This window comes from Mobula birostris, chromosome 1 (assembly GCF_030028105.1).
Source record: "Mobula birostris isolate sMobBir1 chromosome 1, sMobBir1.hap1, whole genome shotgun sequence".
In the NCBI taxonomy this organism is placed as follows: domain Eukaryota; kingdom Metazoa; phylum Chordata; class Chondrichthyes; order Myliobatiformes; family Myliobatidae; genus Mobula; species Mobula birostris.
The window spans coordinates 160,209,612-160,226,898 of NC_092370.1; the positions used below are offsets into that span (position 1 = coordinate 160,209,612).

Below are 17,287 nucleotides of genomic sequence, written 5' to 3' on the forward strand. Positions count from 1 at the left end.
AGTTGCAGAGAATTATGGGCTGGTGGGGTGGTAGGTGAGGACAAGGAACCCTATCCCTGGTAGGGTGGCAGGAGGATGGGGTGAAGGCAGATGTGCACGCAATGGAAGAGAAACAGGTGAGGGCAGCATTGATGGTGAAGGAAGGGAAGCCCCTTTCTTTGAAAAAGGAGGACATTTCAATTGCTCGGGAATGAAAAGTCTCATCCTGAGAGCAGATACAGTGGAGGTGGAGCAACTGAGAAAAGGAAATTGCATTTTTACAAGTGACAGGGACGGAAAAGGTATAGTCAAGATAGCTGGGAGAGTCAGTGGGTTTATAAAATATATCAATAGATAGACGGTCTCCAGAGATGGAGACACACAAAAGGGAGAGAGGTGTTAGAAATGGACCAAGTGAATTTGAGGGCAGGGTGAAAGTTGGAGGCAAAGTTGATGAAATTGATGAGCTCAGCATGGGTGCAGGAAGCAGCACCAATGCAGTCATCGATGTAGCATAGGAAGAGTTGGGGAGCAATGCTGGTGTAGGCTTGGAACATAGACTGCTCCACATAACCAATGAAAAGGCAGGCATAGCTGGGACCTGTACGAGTGCCCATGGCTGCACCTTTGGTTTGAAGGAAGTGAGAGAAGCTGAAGCTGAAGGAGAAATTGTTGAGGGCGAGGACCAGTTCCACCAGATGGGGGGGAGTGGTGGTAATGGTGGTGCTTCTGGAGGGGAACTTGTTGGGTGTGGAGTCCAGAAAAAAACGGAGAGCTTCGAGGCCGTCCTGGTGGGGGAAGGAGGTGTATGGGGACTGGACGTCCATAGTGAAATGAAGATGATCAGGGCCAGTCATTGAAGAGATCGAGGTTAAGAATGAGAATCAGGACTGGATTTATTATCACTGATTAAAATGATGTGAAAATCACTGTGTTGCAACTACAGAGTAGTACAAAGACATAAAAATACTATAAGTTACAAAAATAAATAAACAGTAAAACAGAAGGACTGTCAGGGTAGTGTTCATGGGTCCATGGATGGTTCAGAAATCTGACAGCCGAGGGGAAGAAGCTGAGTGACATGAGAATAATTGCAAGGGTGGTGGTGGGTGTATGCAACGAACTGCCAAAGGAGGTTGGAGGAGAAAATAGAAGTACATTTAAAAAGCATTTGGGCAGATACCTGGATAGGAAGGGGATATGGGCCAAACTTAGACAAATGGGAGCAGCTTAGCTGGGAATATTGGTCAGCGTGGCCCAGCTGAGTCAAAAGCTCGGTTTCTATACTGTATGCTTCTATGAATCTAAGACTGCAAATCAGCTGATTCAGAGCTGAGTCAACAAGGTGTGTTCTAAAGAATATTTTCAAAGAAGGTAGATGGGCAAAGAGAGAAAGGAAGCCCCTATATTCAGAGTCTGTGTCCTCTGATCTTAGGCTTTCCCACCACAGGAAGCATCCTCTCCACATCCAGTGTATCAAAGCCTTTCACCATTCGATAGCTTTCAGTGAAGTCACCCCTCATTCTTCTGAATTCCAGTGGATACAGGCCCAGAGCCAGAGTTTATTCCTGATCACCATCATCAGAAGGATTAAGATCCAGTCACAATGACCCACTCACCCAAACTGCAGCTCCTTTTTCCGGATGTGGTAGACAACAAGGAGCACACTGATTAAAGTTATGACTGCGCACAGGATGCCAATGATCAAAGGTGCCCATGAGATCCGTGTCCTTTGATTCCTGGACTCTAAAAGGTACAAGTCATGAATAACAGGGTTAAGCCCCCGAGGCATTGGGCTCAGCAGCTTGCAGCACACATTGCAATGGAGGTAACAAGTGGGAGATGCTCGTCGGAGGGTCAGTGGTGACTGACGGAGAGATGTTGATGCACACCTTGGGATCCAAGCCCATAGCTCCCTAGAAGTGTCGACTACACAGGTTGATGGGTTGCTAAAGAAGGCAGACAGCATGCTTGTCTTTATTAGTCAAGGCGTTGCCTTCAAGAGTCAGGGAGTTAAGCCGCAGCTTTATAAAACATTAGTTAGTCCGCTGCTGGAGTATTGCATTCAGTTCTGATCACCCCGTTATAGGAAGGACGTCGGGGTTCGGAGAGGTGGCAGAAGACATTTACCAGGATGCTGCCTGGGTTAGAGGGCAGGTGCCATAGGGAGAGGTTGGATAAACTAGAGATGTTCTATTCTTGATGTTAAGCCTACCTCCTGGCACCTTTTTAGTGTCATTTGGACCTCATTAACTATATTTCCCACTTCAACATTATTTTAGCCAAAGCACTATTGCTAATTAAACACTCACAACACGCTGGAGGAACTCAGCAGGTCTGGCAGCATCTGTGGAAATGATCAGTCAATGTTTCGGGCCGGAACCCTTCGTCAGGACAGAAGAGGGAAGGGGACAGGGGCCCTCTAAAGAAGGTGGGGGGAGGGTGGGAAGGAGAAGGCTGGTAGGTTCCAGGTGAAAAACCAGTAAGGGGAAAGATCAAGGGGTGGGGGAGGGGAACTCAAATTGGAGGAGTAACACCTCATATACCGTCTGGGTAGTCTCCAGCCCCTTGGTATGAACATAGAATTCTCCAACTGGTAATTCCCTCCCCCTCCCTTCCCCTATCCCTATGTCACTCTGCCTCCTCCCCCAGCTGCCTATCACCTCCCTCATGGTTCCGCCTCCTTCTACTACCCATTGTGTTTTCCCCTATTCCTTCTTCACCTTTCCTGCCTATCACCTCCCTGCTTCTCCTACCCCACCCCTTTATCTTTCCCCTTACTGGTTTTTCACCTGGAACCTACCAGCCTTCTCCTTCCCACCCTCCCCCCACCTTCTTTATAGGGCCTCTGCCCCTTCCCTCTTCAGTCCTGATGAAGGGTTCCGGCCCGAAACGTCGGCTGATCGTTTCCACGGATGCTGCCTTGACCTGCTGAGTTCCTCCAGCGTGTTGTGAGTGTTGCTTTGACCCCAGCATCTGCAGAGTATTTTGTGTTTACTATTGTTAATTAGACAGGACCTTAACAAATCCATGCTGGCTTTTTCTAATTTATGTACACTGACCAGTCTGTAATCGCTAGGTATATCTTTAAACCCTCTGTTTTGAATGACAATGTAAATTTTGCAACTTTCCAGTTCTTAACCACCACCCCAGGTTTTCTCTGGAGTGCTGAAGGAAAACCTGACAGAAGTTCATAAGGTTATGACAGGCAGAGATAGAGTAGACACTCAGTATCTTTTTCTCCCCAGGGTTGAGATGCCTAACCCTAGAGGGCACGCATTTCAGGTAAGAGGGGGGTAACTTCAAAGGAGACGTGCAGGACAGGATTTTTACTGCTAAGGGTGAAAGCAGATGCAAATGCAAACATGGCACTAAGTCTGTTAGGCACATGGATGAGCAGAGAATGGAGGGATATGGATATTGTGCAGACAGAAGGGAATGGCTTACTTTGGCATTTAATTACAGTTTAATTAGTTTGGTACAACACTGTGGACTGAAGAGGCATTTCCTGTGCTCTATGTTGCCAATGGTCTGGTTTATAATGATAAGAATAATGACGTCAGCAAACCTTCAACATTAACACAATGGCTCACAGTTGACATGAACCATTACCAGTGGTCTGCCAGGTTGCTACACAGCACTCCAACGGCCCCGTTACAGTCACAAACTTCAGTCGCCTCCAATATAACTGTAGTGTCATTACCCACTTGGAACTGAAGCTGGGCCTAGGAGGGTGGCTGGGGAGAAGGGACTGGCTGTCAGAGATCCAATCGGGGCATTATCCTCCGTCCCAACATCATATATTTGCTCTCTCCAGCTCTCAATGTCTTTTCTGACTGGAGATTTAGCCACTTCCTTCTTAATCTTGGCCTCCAAGCCCTCTGTGGTACCAAATTCCACATATTCCCCACTTTCACCTCCATCAGTGCCTTAACCCTTTTTCTGGGACCCACCATGTCTCAATCTGGGGCGGTGTTTAAGAATTGGAAAGTTGCAAAAGTTACCGTCATTCAAAAAAGAGGGTTTAAAGATATACCTAGCGATTACAGACTGGTCAGTGTAATTTGGATGAAGTCACCTGGACAATGTAGATAAATTAGAAAAAGCTAGCATGGATTTGTCAAGGTCCTGTTAATTAACAATAGTGCTTTGGCTAAAATAATGTTGAAGTGGGAAATATAGTTAATGAGGTCCAAGTGACATTAAAAAGGTGCCAGAAGGTAGGCTTAACATCAAGAATAAAGGTCAGGTAGTGCAAGGGGAAGTAGTAGCTTGCACTGGAAATGTGCTAAGTTACAGGAAGTAGTAGCAACGAGAGGGATATTTTTGGAATGAATACCATTGTTTATGATGGAGTTCCTCAGGGAATGCCAGGGTAGCTGCTCTGCCTAATTTACATCAATGGCTTGGACTTAGGTCCACAGTGTACAACTCCAGCTGTGCAGATGCCACCAAGTTGGCAGGGGATGGGGCCAATCAGAATATTCCTTCAACAAACCCGTACAGATTTGAAAGACCCTACTTTGCTGCACAATAAATGTGAAGGAGGGTTGAGATGTTTAACATAAACATTTTACGAGGGGTGATTGATAAGTTTGTGGCCTAAGGTAGAAGGAGTCAATTTTAGAAAACCTAGCACAAATGTCCCCTCCTACATTTACACGCTTAGTCCAGCGGTCGTGGAGCGTACGGATCTTGGAACTCCAGAAAGTGGTCCACAGCAGGGGTGATTGATAAGTTCGTGGCCTAAGGTAGAAGGAGATGAGTTATACAGCTCTCGTTACATGCACGTGCAGTTCAACTCTTTGAGTGATTATGCAGAAAGCTTGAAGTTAGTAACTCATCGATTTCTACCTTAGGCCACGAACTTATCAATCACCCCTGATGAGTTACTAACTTCAAACTTTCTGCATAATCACTCAAAGAGTTGAACTGTGCGTGCACGTAACGAGAGCTGTATAACTCATCTCCTTCTACCTTAGGCCACAAACTTATCAATCACCCCTGCTGTGGACACTTTCTGGAGGTCCAAGATCCGTATGCTCCACGACCGCTGGACTAAGTGTGTAAATGTAGGAGGGGACTATGTTGAAAAATAAATGTGCTAGGTTTTCTAAAACTGACTCCTCTACCTTAGGCCACGAACTTATCAATCACCCCTCATAGTGACTGGTCCTAACTTCTCTGTACTTATTACAGTCCAGCAGCCTTATCCAAACAGGAGAGGGGGGGTTTTCTTTACCTTGCTCCTGGCCTAAGAAAAGCGCTGGTTCACTCCACGGGCCCCAGCCGCCTGCAGTCCGTGCACACACCCGAAATGAATGCTTCCCAGACGGATCAAAGCGGCGTAGGATAGCTTGGGTTCCCACATTGACTGGGATCTCCTGCAAAGAAATACACAACTTCTCATTATACCAACGCAAAAGGTGCAAGCACACAATTTCTAACCACAGCAGCGGATTCAGAAAGCTCCTTGACAATGCTAGTCTGAAAAGCCTCCACATGGAGCAGAGTGCCCTGACACAGCCTTTAATTATCACATACAGACCTCATCTCTTCACCACAGTGCCTCACATGACTGGCCAGCTCACTGCATTTTACAGTCTCCCTGGAAACTGTTATTGGTATGATTCACAAAACCTTGCAAAAACATTTTAGTTCTCAAAGGGTCTCTTATTCTTGATTGATGTTGCAAACAATGCAACCACTTTTCTGTGTTCTCCTGCCATGGGCAAACTGTTTAAACCAGGCTTGGCAGTAGAGAACTGTTAGTGAGTGATAGAGGGAAATGGCATTTCTGTTGAACACACATCAGAAGGAAGTTAGCCACCAAATGGATTTACAGGCTAAACCAGGAGATTGTATCACCATCTTCAAAACTGCTGCAGTTTTAGTTAGCAACACTAGCTGTGAATTCTGATCTTTTAATCCCAATTATTGTTGGATGCCAAGTTACATAAATACAAACCAGATCAGAATGGATGTTACTTACACAGGAAATAAGCAAAAAAGGACTTATTGGACAGGAAACAAGGATGGGATGCAAAGGGAGGTTGCTGGGAGACCTGGAGGACTGGCTTGGAAATGGTGCAGATTGCACATTCATTTAAAATAGAAGAAAAAGGACAGTTTCCTGTTCAGCCACATGATCCAAGGCTTGGCTTTGTAATGCTTAGGTAGAGCTGTAACGGGCGCAGAGAAGATTCATGCAAGTGCAAGGCTTGAGGCAAAAGCAGCTGCCAGATGGCGTCGGGCTTATTTTCTCTGGAATATATGGAATTGAGGGATGACTTTATCGAGGTTTATAAAATCATGAGGGGCAGAGATAACTCGGATAGTCAGTCTTTTTCTCAGGGTAGCGGAGCCTAAAACCAGATGACAAAGATTTAAGGTGAGAGGGGAGAGATTTAATGGGGACCAGGGGGAAAAGTTTTCACACAGGGAGTGGTGGGTAAATGGAATGAACTGTGTTAGGCACAATGAGAATATCTGAAAGACGTTTTAGCAAAAACATGAATAGTAAAAGCAGGGATGTGGGCCAAGTGCAGGCAAACAAATCTCGCTTGGATAGCCGTCCTGGTCAGCAGGGATGAGCAGGGCCGAACAGCCTGTTTCCATACTTTGCCACTCTATGAGAGGGTACAGAAACTCCGACAAAGTCCGACAGAGCCTGACACTCTATGAGAGAGTACAGAAACTCCGACAAAGTCCGACAGAGCCTGACACTCTATGAGAGGGTACAGAAACTCCGAGAGTCCGACAGAGTCAGACACTCTATGAGAGGTACAGAAACTCTGAGAGTCCGACAGAGTCTGAAACTCTATGAGAGGGTACAGAAACTCCGACAGAGTCCGACACTCTATGAGAGGTACAGAAACTCAGACAGAGTCTGACAGAGTTTGAGACTCTATGAGAGGGTACAGAAACTCTGACAGAGTCCGACACCCTATGAGAGGGTACGGAAACTCCGACAGAGTCTGACACTCTATGAGAGAGTACAGAAACTCCGACAGAGTCCAACACTCTATGAGAGGTACAGAAACTCAGACAGAGTCTGACAGAGCTTGAGACTCTATGAGAGAGTACAGAAACTCTGACAGAGTCCGACACTCTATGAGAGGGTACAGAAACTCTGACAGAGTCTGACACTCTATGAGAGGTACAGAAACTCCGACAGAGTCTGACGCTCTATGAGAGGTACAGAAACTCCGACAGAGTCAGACACTCTATGAGAGGTACACAAACTCTGACAGAGTCTGACACTCTATGAGAGGGTACAGAAACTCCGACAGAGTCTGACACTCTACGAGAGGTACAGAAATTCCGACAGAGTCTGACAGAGTCTGGCACTCTATGAGAGGTACAGAAACTCTGACAAAGTCCAACAGAGTCTGACACTCTATGAGAGGATACAGAAACTCCGACAGAGTCCGACACTCTATGAGAGGGTACAGAAACTCTGACAGAGTCTGACACTCTATGAGAGGGTACAGAAACTCCGACAGAGTCTGACGCTCTATGAGAGATACAGAAACTCCGACAGAGTCTGACAGAGCCCGACACTCTATGAGAGGTACAGAAACTCTGACAGAGTCTGTTTCTGAGGACTGTTGATAACTTGAATAATTGTGTAAGTCAGAAATGAACAGATATACAGGAGTACAGTAGATACAGGAGAGGGATGAGAGACTGTCAGCTGCTTTCACTGCCTCAAGGAGTGAGCAAGTGAGTGTATTCAGTGCACCCAGTGCTCCCTAGGCTTGGGGGCAGCATCTTTCTGTGTTGGGGAAGGTGGGGTGGGGAGAAGGCACAATTGAAATGCCCTGTTTGCACACAGCAGAAGATGCCTACAACCCTGCAGCAGCTGACAAATCCATTCTGGCCGCCTTTCAAACACTTGGATGTACATAAGTGAGGTCTTCATAACACCCTGAAGACCTCGGCAGTAGAGTGGCGGAGTCAGTAGAGCCACTGCCACACGCTCCGGTTACCCAGGTTCAATCCTGACCTCGGGTGATGTCTGTGCGGAGTTTGCACGTTCGTCCTGCGACAGCGCGTATCTCTTCCAGATGCTCCAGTTTCGTCCCACATCCTAGAAATTCTGGGTTTATTAGGTTAACCGGCCACTGAACTGTAAGTGGACCGTAGTGTGTAGGGGAGTGGTATACCTCAGGGAAGAGGAAAGCTGATGAGAATATGGGGTAAATAAATGCATTGGAAGAGGATTAGTGTAAAAATGGGTGGTTCTTGGTCAGCATGGACTCTATTAATTAGGGTTATATGCTCTGGATGTCAGGATGGAGATACGTCTCTATCAAAGGAGGTGTAAGGTGCTCCTTCCCTCCACTAGCCTGTAGGTCACCCTTGGGCAAGGTGTAGCACTTGCTTAGCCCCCTGATCAGGGTCACATGAATTCAAAGACACAGGTGATAGCTGGTGATATGAGCAATTGGTGCACATCAGAAGTTCTGGTCATGCAACCACAGATGCCAGGTAGACAATCTCTGAAGAGTATTGATAATGGCTGGGGTCACCCAACCTTGTAAAGACACTGCCCAGAAGAAGGCAATGACAAAATGAGTTGGAATAAAGGGAGCCCTTTCTGGTTGGCTGCCGGTGACTAGTAGCATTCCACAGGGGTCAGTGTTGGGACTGATTCTTTTTACATTATATCTTAATGCTATTGATGATGGAATTGATGGCTTTATTGCAAAGTTTGCAGACGGTATGAAGATAGGTGGACGGGCAGGTAGTTTTGAGGAAGTACAGAGGCTACAGAAGGACATAAACAGATTAGAGAATGGGCAAAAAAGTGGCAGATGGAATACAGTGTTGGGAAGTGTATGGTAAAAGAAATGAAAGGGTTGACTATTTTCTAAATGGAGAGAAAATACAAAAGAAAACTGAGGTGCAAAGGGATTTGGGAGTCCTTGGGCAGGATTCCCTACAGGTTAATTTGCAGGTTGAGTCTGTGGTGACAAAGGCAAATGCGATGTTAGTATTAATTTCAAAACGACTAGAATATAAAAGCAAGTCGGTAATGTTGAGCTTCTATAAAGCACTGGTGAGACCTCATTTGGAGTATTGTGAGCAGTTTTGGGTCCCTTATCTTAGAAACTGGAGAGAGTTCAAAGGAGATTCACAAAAGTTATTCTAGGATTGAATGGCTTATCATATAAAGAGTGTTTGATGGCTCTGGGCCTGTATTCACTAGAATTAAGAATGAGAAGTGACCTAATTGAAACCTATTGAATGATAAAAAGCCTTGATAGAGTAGGTGTGGAGGATGTTTCCTACGGTGGGGGAGTCTAAGACCAGAGGACACAGCCTCAGAATGGGAAGGGGGTTCTTTTAGAGTGGAGATGAGGAGGAATGTCTTTGGCCAGAAAGTGGTGAATTTGTGGAATTCGTTGCCAAGTCTTTATGTATATTTAAGGCAGAGGTTGATAAATTTTTAATAGGTCAAGACATGAAGGGAGACTGGGGGGTGGTGGGGAGCAAGAGATTGCGACTGAGAGGAAGAATGGATCAGCCATGATGAAATGGCAGAGCAGACTTGATGGGCCAAATGGCCTAATTCTGCTTCTGTATCTTATGGTCTTATTTCTGTAGAAAAAATTGCCAAGAACAATCACGGTCGTGGATAAGAGCACGATTGTCTACATCATACAATGCAGTACATAAGGAATGAATGAATGCACTAAAATTTAAAAGAGTGAGAAGGGATCTCATAGGAACCCTCAAAATTCCCACAGGACCGGACAGCCTAGAGGCTTCCAGTGGTTGGGACATTCAAGACCAGGGATTGCAGGGTTATCATTTAGATATGAGATTGAAACAAATTTCCTCTCCCGGACAATATTAAATCTCTGAAGTTCTTTACCACAGAAAGCAATTCCAGGCAAATCAGGTTTTGATCATCCTGCTACAGGAAAAATGCAACTGAGCTGGAAAGAGTGCAGAAGAGATTTCAGAGGATGTTGATGGGACTTAAGGAACTGAACTACAGAGGGTGGTTGTGCAAATCAGGACTTTATTCATGAGGGATGATATGATAGAGGCATTTAAAATCATGAAGGGTATAGAAAGGATGAATATGTGCAATCTCTTTCCTGGGTTTGGGAAACCAAAAGCTGGAGGATTTAGGTTTTTAGGTGAGAGGGAAAAAATTTATTAGGAACCTGAGGGTTAACTCTTTTCCCCAGAGGGTGGTGTGCACATGGAACAAGCTGCCAGCGGAAGTGGTTGAGACAGGTACACTAACAGCATTTAAAAAACCGTTGGACAGGTATGTGGGTAGGAAAGAGTTAAAGGGATATGACAACTCACGGGCAAACGGTAACAGTTTAGAAGAGAGGCACCAGGTACTCGTCCAGCCAAAGGGACTGCCCCATGCTGCATTGCTCGATGACTCTGTAACCAAGGAGGATTTAGATATTTTTCTAAGGCCTTGAGCAAGCAAGGGATGTGGTAAGGAAACTGGATCAGGCTATCGACTTTGGAGTTCACATTAAATGACAGAACAAGCTTGATGGGCTGAATGGCCTACTCTGGCTCTTACTTCCCTCTGGTTCGAACGCTGTATGTCCAGCAACTACTCACAGGGCACTGAAAGACATCTTTTAAAACTGTGCACCCGCCCCCCCCCTCCCCCCCCATAGCATTCACAATATACTTGGAATATATGCAGAATGGAGCATGAATGTTCCAGTCTCTCAAATCCCTCCCAGATCATGTTTATTACAGGCTGCAGTTCCTGTAATTCACCCCATCGACGCAGCCCCACTCTTTCCACGTCCAAATGATGAGAGACTTCAACGACAAAATGCCCTTCCTACCCCCTACGTGTAGTGAGCAGCAACGGAAAGGGCATTACAGGCGACGTTGGGTAGACAGTCCCCACACAGAAACACTGTCTACTTTCAGCAGCACAGCAGAGAGAAACTTTCATCTGCTCACACCGAGCAGATCTAAAGCATGACCTTTCATCACACTATGTGCCTACACTTTGAAATGGTTAATGGACTGGGACTCCTCTCTGTATAAGTCATTGATTGGTCTGTATGAGACAGAGCTTTGACAAAAGCAACAAAAGCAGGAGAAAGTCATCTGGCCCCTCACACCAGCTCCAACTTTTAATAAGCTCATGTGGACTATTTACTTCAGCACCACATCCCTGCACAAACTTAAACCTTGAATCCTGCAGTATCTTAAAAATTTTCAATGCCCATCTTTCAATTTACTCAGCAACTAAGTATTCACAGTCCTCTAGGGTCATCATCATCTTCATCATCAACATTATTATCATTATCGTCACCATCACTATCTTCATTATCATCATCATCACCATCATAATCATCGTCATTATCATCATTATGTTCTGTGTTGTATGAATGGACGATCATGGTTTCATGACCATGATTATTATTGGCAATTTTTTTCTACGGAAGTGGTTTGCCATTGTGTTCTTCTGGGCAGTATCTTTACAAGACAGGTGACCCCAGCATTATTAACACTCTTCAGAGATTGTCTCCCCGGTGTCAGTAGTCGCATAGCCAGGACTTGTGATACACACCAGCTGCTCATACGATCATCCACCACCTACTCCCATGGCTTCATGTGTCCCTGATCAGGGGCTAAGCAGGTGCTACACCTTTCCCAAGCATGACCTTCAGGCTAGGAGGGAAGGAGTGCCATACACCTCCTTTGGTAGAGACATATCTCCACCCCACCACTCTCTAAGGCAGCAAATGCAAAACATTCATCACCTCCAACTGAAGAAATTTCCTTTGACCTCCATCCTGAATAGCTCTTTCCCTTACTGCAAGACCGTAACCTCAGTTCTAGACACTCCAACCTGGAGACACATCGACTCCACATTGAACCTTGTGCCCAGTATCATAACAGTCAGCCTGAACCCCAGGTCTAGGAACGGCAGCCTGAACCCTGGGTCTAGGAATGGCAGCCAGAACTCTGAAACTTGGATAATTCCTAGTGTGTAGTAACCAATGAAATCCACATCTCTTTCTTCTAAACCCAAGTCATTACAACCCTAGTTTACATAAGCTCTCCTTGTACTGATAAACTCCCTCATCCCAGGAACCTTTCTGGTGAGTCTTCACTGCTGACGCCCCTATATCCTTCATGTTAGAGTGCGGGACTGTGCAACGATGCTGTGTTTTATTTCTCCACATCTGTCAGGTACCTCACTTCAACATCAAAAAGCCCAAGGTTTTTTGATGACACGAGACTGAATATTCTGGGAGCTGGGACCGAAGACAGATCACTGGTGCAACTCAACGAGTTGAGTACTGATGCAGGCTCTCAACGTGAAATGTTGACATAGACCTGTTGCCTTGACAGGTGCTGCTGGGCCTGAGTGCTTCCAGCGCTCTGGGTTTTCTTTTAAGATTCTTTGATCTTCCTTCTGGCGCTGCTCTGCACTGTATTGTGCACTCATTAGAACATAAGAAATAGGGGCAGGAGTTGGCCATCTGGCCCATCGAGCCTGTTCCACCATTCAATAAGATCATGGCTGATCTGACAGCAGACTCAGCTCCATCTACTTGACTATTCCCCATAACACTTATTTCCCAGCTATGAAAAAATCTGTCTAACTGCGTCTTAAATATATTTAGTGAGATAGCCTATACTGCTTCCTTAGGCAGAAAATTCCACAGATACATAACTCTCTGGGAAAGGCAGTTCCTCCTCAATCTCCATCCTAATCTACTCTCCAGAGAAGGAAACTACATTCCCTAGTTCTGGTCTCACCTACCAGTGTAAAAAACACTTCACTGCATGTATTTTACCTCCTTTCATAATATCCCCTCTTATTCTTCTGAATTCCAATAAAATCCCAGGCGACCCAATCTCTCCTCATACACTAAATCCGTCATCTCCAGCATCAACCTGGTGAACCACCTCAGCAAGTATATATCTTCTCGAGCAAGCAGACCAGAACTGCACACGATAGCCTAGATGCAGCCTCACCAGTACCCTGTACCTAACCTCCTTGCACGTCAATTCAATCCCTTTAGCGATTAAGGCCAGCATTCCATTTGCCTTCTCGACAACTTGTTGCAACTGCAAACAAACATTTTGCATTTCATGCACAGATACTTCCCAGTCCTAAGGCACAACAGAATGTTGTAATCTTCCACCATTTAAATAATAATCCGACCTCCTATTTCCTTTCTAAAGTGGATGACCTCATATTTATCAATATTATATTCCATCTGCCAGATCCTTGCCCACTCTGTTTCCTTTTACCTGTCTGGATGTACTAATGATCCGCCTGAATGGCACACAAATAAGAGATTTTTTTTACTATATATTAGCATTCATTCATTCATTATGTGCCGTGTCATCTGATGTGCGCAGTTATGGTCTTGACCATGATTGTCCTTGGCAAATTTTTCTACAGAAGTGGTCTGCCTTGCCTTCTTCTGGGCACTGTCTTTACAAGACGGGTGACGCCAGCCATGATCAATACTGTCCAGAGGCTGTCTGCCTGGCATCAGTGGTCACATAACCAGGACTTGTGATGTGCACCAGCTGCTCGTACGACCATCCACCACCATGGGACCAGGTGGTGGGGCTAAGCAGGTGCTACACCTTGCCCAAGGGTGACCTGAGGCTAGCGGAGGGAAGGAGTGCCTTACACCTCCTCTGGTAGAGACGTACCTCCACCCCGCCATCCAATAACTTGGTACATATTGCAATAAGAAACCAAGAAACTGGGGACAGGAAGCAATAGGTCTATCTGCAAGACTTTCACTAGATTACTTGGTAAATCAAGGAGTGTGTTGTTTCTAACGAAGTGGATTTCTTGTGAATCTCCTTAAAGCATTGAGAATTTAATGAGTAGATTTACGGGAATATTAGCAAGTTGGAGAACAGAAGAGTTGGGTGTATTGATCAGGGAAGTTTAGCACAAGCTTGGAGGTGGTTGGTCCCTGCGCATGCGAGTCTCAGGAAGGATGAGGTGTGGACAATGACTGGACAAAGGAAATAGTACTGAGAATTCAAAGGTGCGCAGAATTAGGAGAACAGGTGTGTGATGTGGGGCTATTTGGGAGTGATTTCCCGGAATGCTTTCAGAAAGGAATGTTAGTTAAGAATCCTCCAAAAACCAAAGATGGAGAACTAAAGTAAAGGCAAAACTGACTTTGAAAAGGATGGTAACAATGGCCAACTGTTAACAGGAGAGACAGATACATAGATACAAGTCAGTTAAAGATAAAAAAGCTGAAAGGTACACCCAAATTTGGCTCCTGGAGATAACTGCTGATGGCTTTAGCACTGAGAACTGATTCAAAGACAGGAGGATGGGTGTGGGGTGAGGGTGTGGTGGGTGGTCCCATTGACGGAATGAAGGGATAGGTAAATAGGGGGAAAAACAGAGGACAATGATTAACTTATAATCAATCACCTTGTAAGCGCCTTAGCATACTGCTTTGGACAAGTTTTGACAAGTCAGAAAGAAGCTTCACTCTGCAATGGGTGACGTACTAGTCATTATTGTCTAAAGATAGGCAAGGCCTCAAATAAGGAACTATCTGATCTTGCAGAAGCAGCTCAAGGTGTAACTAAATATGGGATGGATGAGGTAATGGCTAGAATGTTCTGGAGAAAAGGGGAAGGGTCCGAATGAGGAGCTGATGGGCTAGCTTTGGCTTAAGATAATTATATCTAACTGACCAATGATTATCTTACATCTAATTGTATCTTAGCATGTGATTAAAATGATTCTAATATTGTCTAAACTTGTAATCGTAAGATTTCCTGCTACCTGATCAATGTTATAAATTGTGGAGAACTGTGTAATTCGGGGGCAGTGTCTGGACTGGCTCTTTTGGGAGATCAGTCTGTAACTTCCCCCATAGCATGCTATGAGTAGAGAATAAAGGGTTGAAAAGAATTACATGTGTTAGTGTATTTCTGGTACAATTGCTACTGCATCGGGTCTGATCGAGTACGACACCATGATCTGCAGATGGTTTCTCAATACTATCTCTAACAGGATTACTGAAAGCTACAGATTTCTAAGTTTGTTGCCCTGTGATAGGACACTATTTAAATAACAGTAGGAATTACTATACAGGCACAGCACATTTCATATATTATGATGAAGGAGTGTCTCTGTAAGCAGCCACCTTTTTTCCCTCCTTCCTGTTCCATTCCACCACATATCCAAGAAGAACGCCATGTACATCGCCTGCTGCTATCTCGTCCCACTGTATCACAAACGACGAGCCATTGTAGGAGTACGTCACATTCCCTGGTGAGGCACTCGGAGCTGTGGGAAAACAGATCACGTGTCACCTCCAACACACACAGACGCAAGCACAGAAAATCCCGGTAACGGTGGGAGCATTCCTACAAGCTGCAGCTAACGCAATGTCAGTGAGGGGCCTGAATTCAGCTCCAGAGTGCAGCAGCCATTACAAGCCCCACGAATGATACCAGATACTGTAAGACCACAAGGCCACAAGACATAGGAGCAGAATTAGATCAATCAGCTCAACAGGTCTGCTCTGCCATTCAATCATGGCTAATTTATTAATCCTCTCAACTCCATTCTCCTGCCTTCTCAGCAATCTCACTCCTGCAGAGTGAAATTACAAAATATTAGTTTGTGTTAACTATTTCTTCACACTATTTGCCTTTCCCATAGTTACCCTCCTGTGGTGCTGAAACTACACAGAAAAACAATGTTCTATTCAGTATCTTTGACCTCACTGGGAACATACCTGAGAAATATGCTCCATCGCTGGCTGCTCCTAGATTATTGACTGCCTGGATCCCGTTCCCAGATTTGGGAGACAATCTCACAAGTTTGACGCAACTTGTGTTAAATTAGGAGTTGTGAGGCTGGCATTTATTGCCTATCCTCAAGTGCCCCATTGACGAGTCGTTCACCTGGGTGATGTCGGGAATCAAAGGCATTCTGCGGTCACTTTTTTCCACTTGTACTACGGAATGATCTGTTACCGTATCTGAGTACACGTGACAATGACCAGATGACCACTGGTGGATCTGGAGTCACATGAGACACAGTATAGAGCAACAAACAGCCTGCTGGAGGAGCCCAGCGGGTCGAGCGGCACCTGTGGGAGGAAAGGAGATGTCAGTCTTTCCGGTCAACAGCCTGCATCTGCGTTCCTTTCCTCGCACAGATGTCGCTCGAGTGTCTGATTCCTCTAGCAGACTGCTTGTCGCTCCGGGTTCCAGCACCTGCAGCTGCTGGTGACTCCTCGGGTAGGGAATGGAGATCAGTTTTAATTCCCTAGGAGGCACCAGTGAACTGTACAGGTTCTTACGTCACAGTCATCTTGTAATGACCATCATCGTCCGGCCCGGCACACTGGCACAACTAGTAGAATCACTGTTCTGCCTGTGACTATGTGGGTTTCCCCTGGGTGCTCCAGTGACCTCTGACACACCAAAGGCACGTGGGTTAGCAGGGTAATTGTCTCTGGGGTGTAGGAGAAGGGGTAGAATCTACGGGAAGTTAAGGAAGAAAAGAATGGGATTAGAGTTTTGGAAACTTGCTGGTTTTAAGGCACTGGTGAGGCCTCACCTTGAGTATTGTGAACAGCTTTGGGCCCCTCATCTTAGAAAAGATGTGCTGGCATTGGAGAGGGTTCAGAGGAGGTTCAGAAAGATGATTCCAGGAATGAAGGGGTTATCATCTGAGGAATGTTTGATGGCTCTTGGTCTGTACTCGCTGGAATTCAGGAGGATGAGGGAGGATCTCATTGAAATCTTTCGAATGTTGAAAGGCCCAGGCAGAGTAGGTGTGGAAAGGACGTTTCCCATGGTGGGAGAGTCTAGGACAAGAGGGCACAGCCTCAGGATAGAGGGGCGCCCTTTCCAAACAGAGATGCGGAGAAATTTCTTTAGCCAGAGGGTGGTGAATTTGTGGAATTTGTTACCACAGGCAGCTGTGGAGGCCAGGTCTTTGGGTGTATTTAAGGCAGAGATTGATAGGTTCATGATTGGACACGGCATCAAAGGTTATGGGGAAAAGGCCAGGAACTGGGGTTGAGGAGGAGGGAGAAAAAAGGATCAGCCATGATTGAATGACGGAGCAGACTTTATGGGCAGGTGGTCTAATTCTGCTCCTATGTCTTATGGTTGTTGCAATGGGTCGAAGAGCCTGCTTCCATTCTGAACGAGTTTCTATCACTGAGCAGCTTTTCATCCCAGATGGTTTCATTCCTGAAATTAAGTACCATAAGATCATATGATATAGCAACAGGATTAGGCCACTTGGCCCATCAAGTCTACTGCACCATTTCAT

The 17,287-nt window shown here is 45.6% G+C and overlaps 1 protein-coding gene across 2 annotated transcripts in view; it reads right to left on the bottom strand.

Moving 5' to 3' along the window:
* tyro3 (TYRO3 protein tyrosine kinase) overlaps positions 1-17,287 on the bottom strand; it is a 108,350-nt gene that overhangs the window by 45,120 nt on the left and 45,943 nt on the right. For both annotated transcript variants that reach the window (XM_072265055.1, XM_072265046.1), the window contains exons 8-10: positions 15,138-15,280; positions 5,222-5,363; positions 1,599-1,725 (exon numbers count right to left, since the gene is read on the bottom strand). In XM_072265055.1, coding sequence (XP_072121156.1) covers positions 1,599-1,725; positions 5,222-5,363; positions 15,138-15,280 — 412 coding nt within the window. The remainder of the gene's footprint in view (positions 1-1,598; positions 1,726-5,221; positions 5,364-15,137; positions 15,281-17,287) is intronic.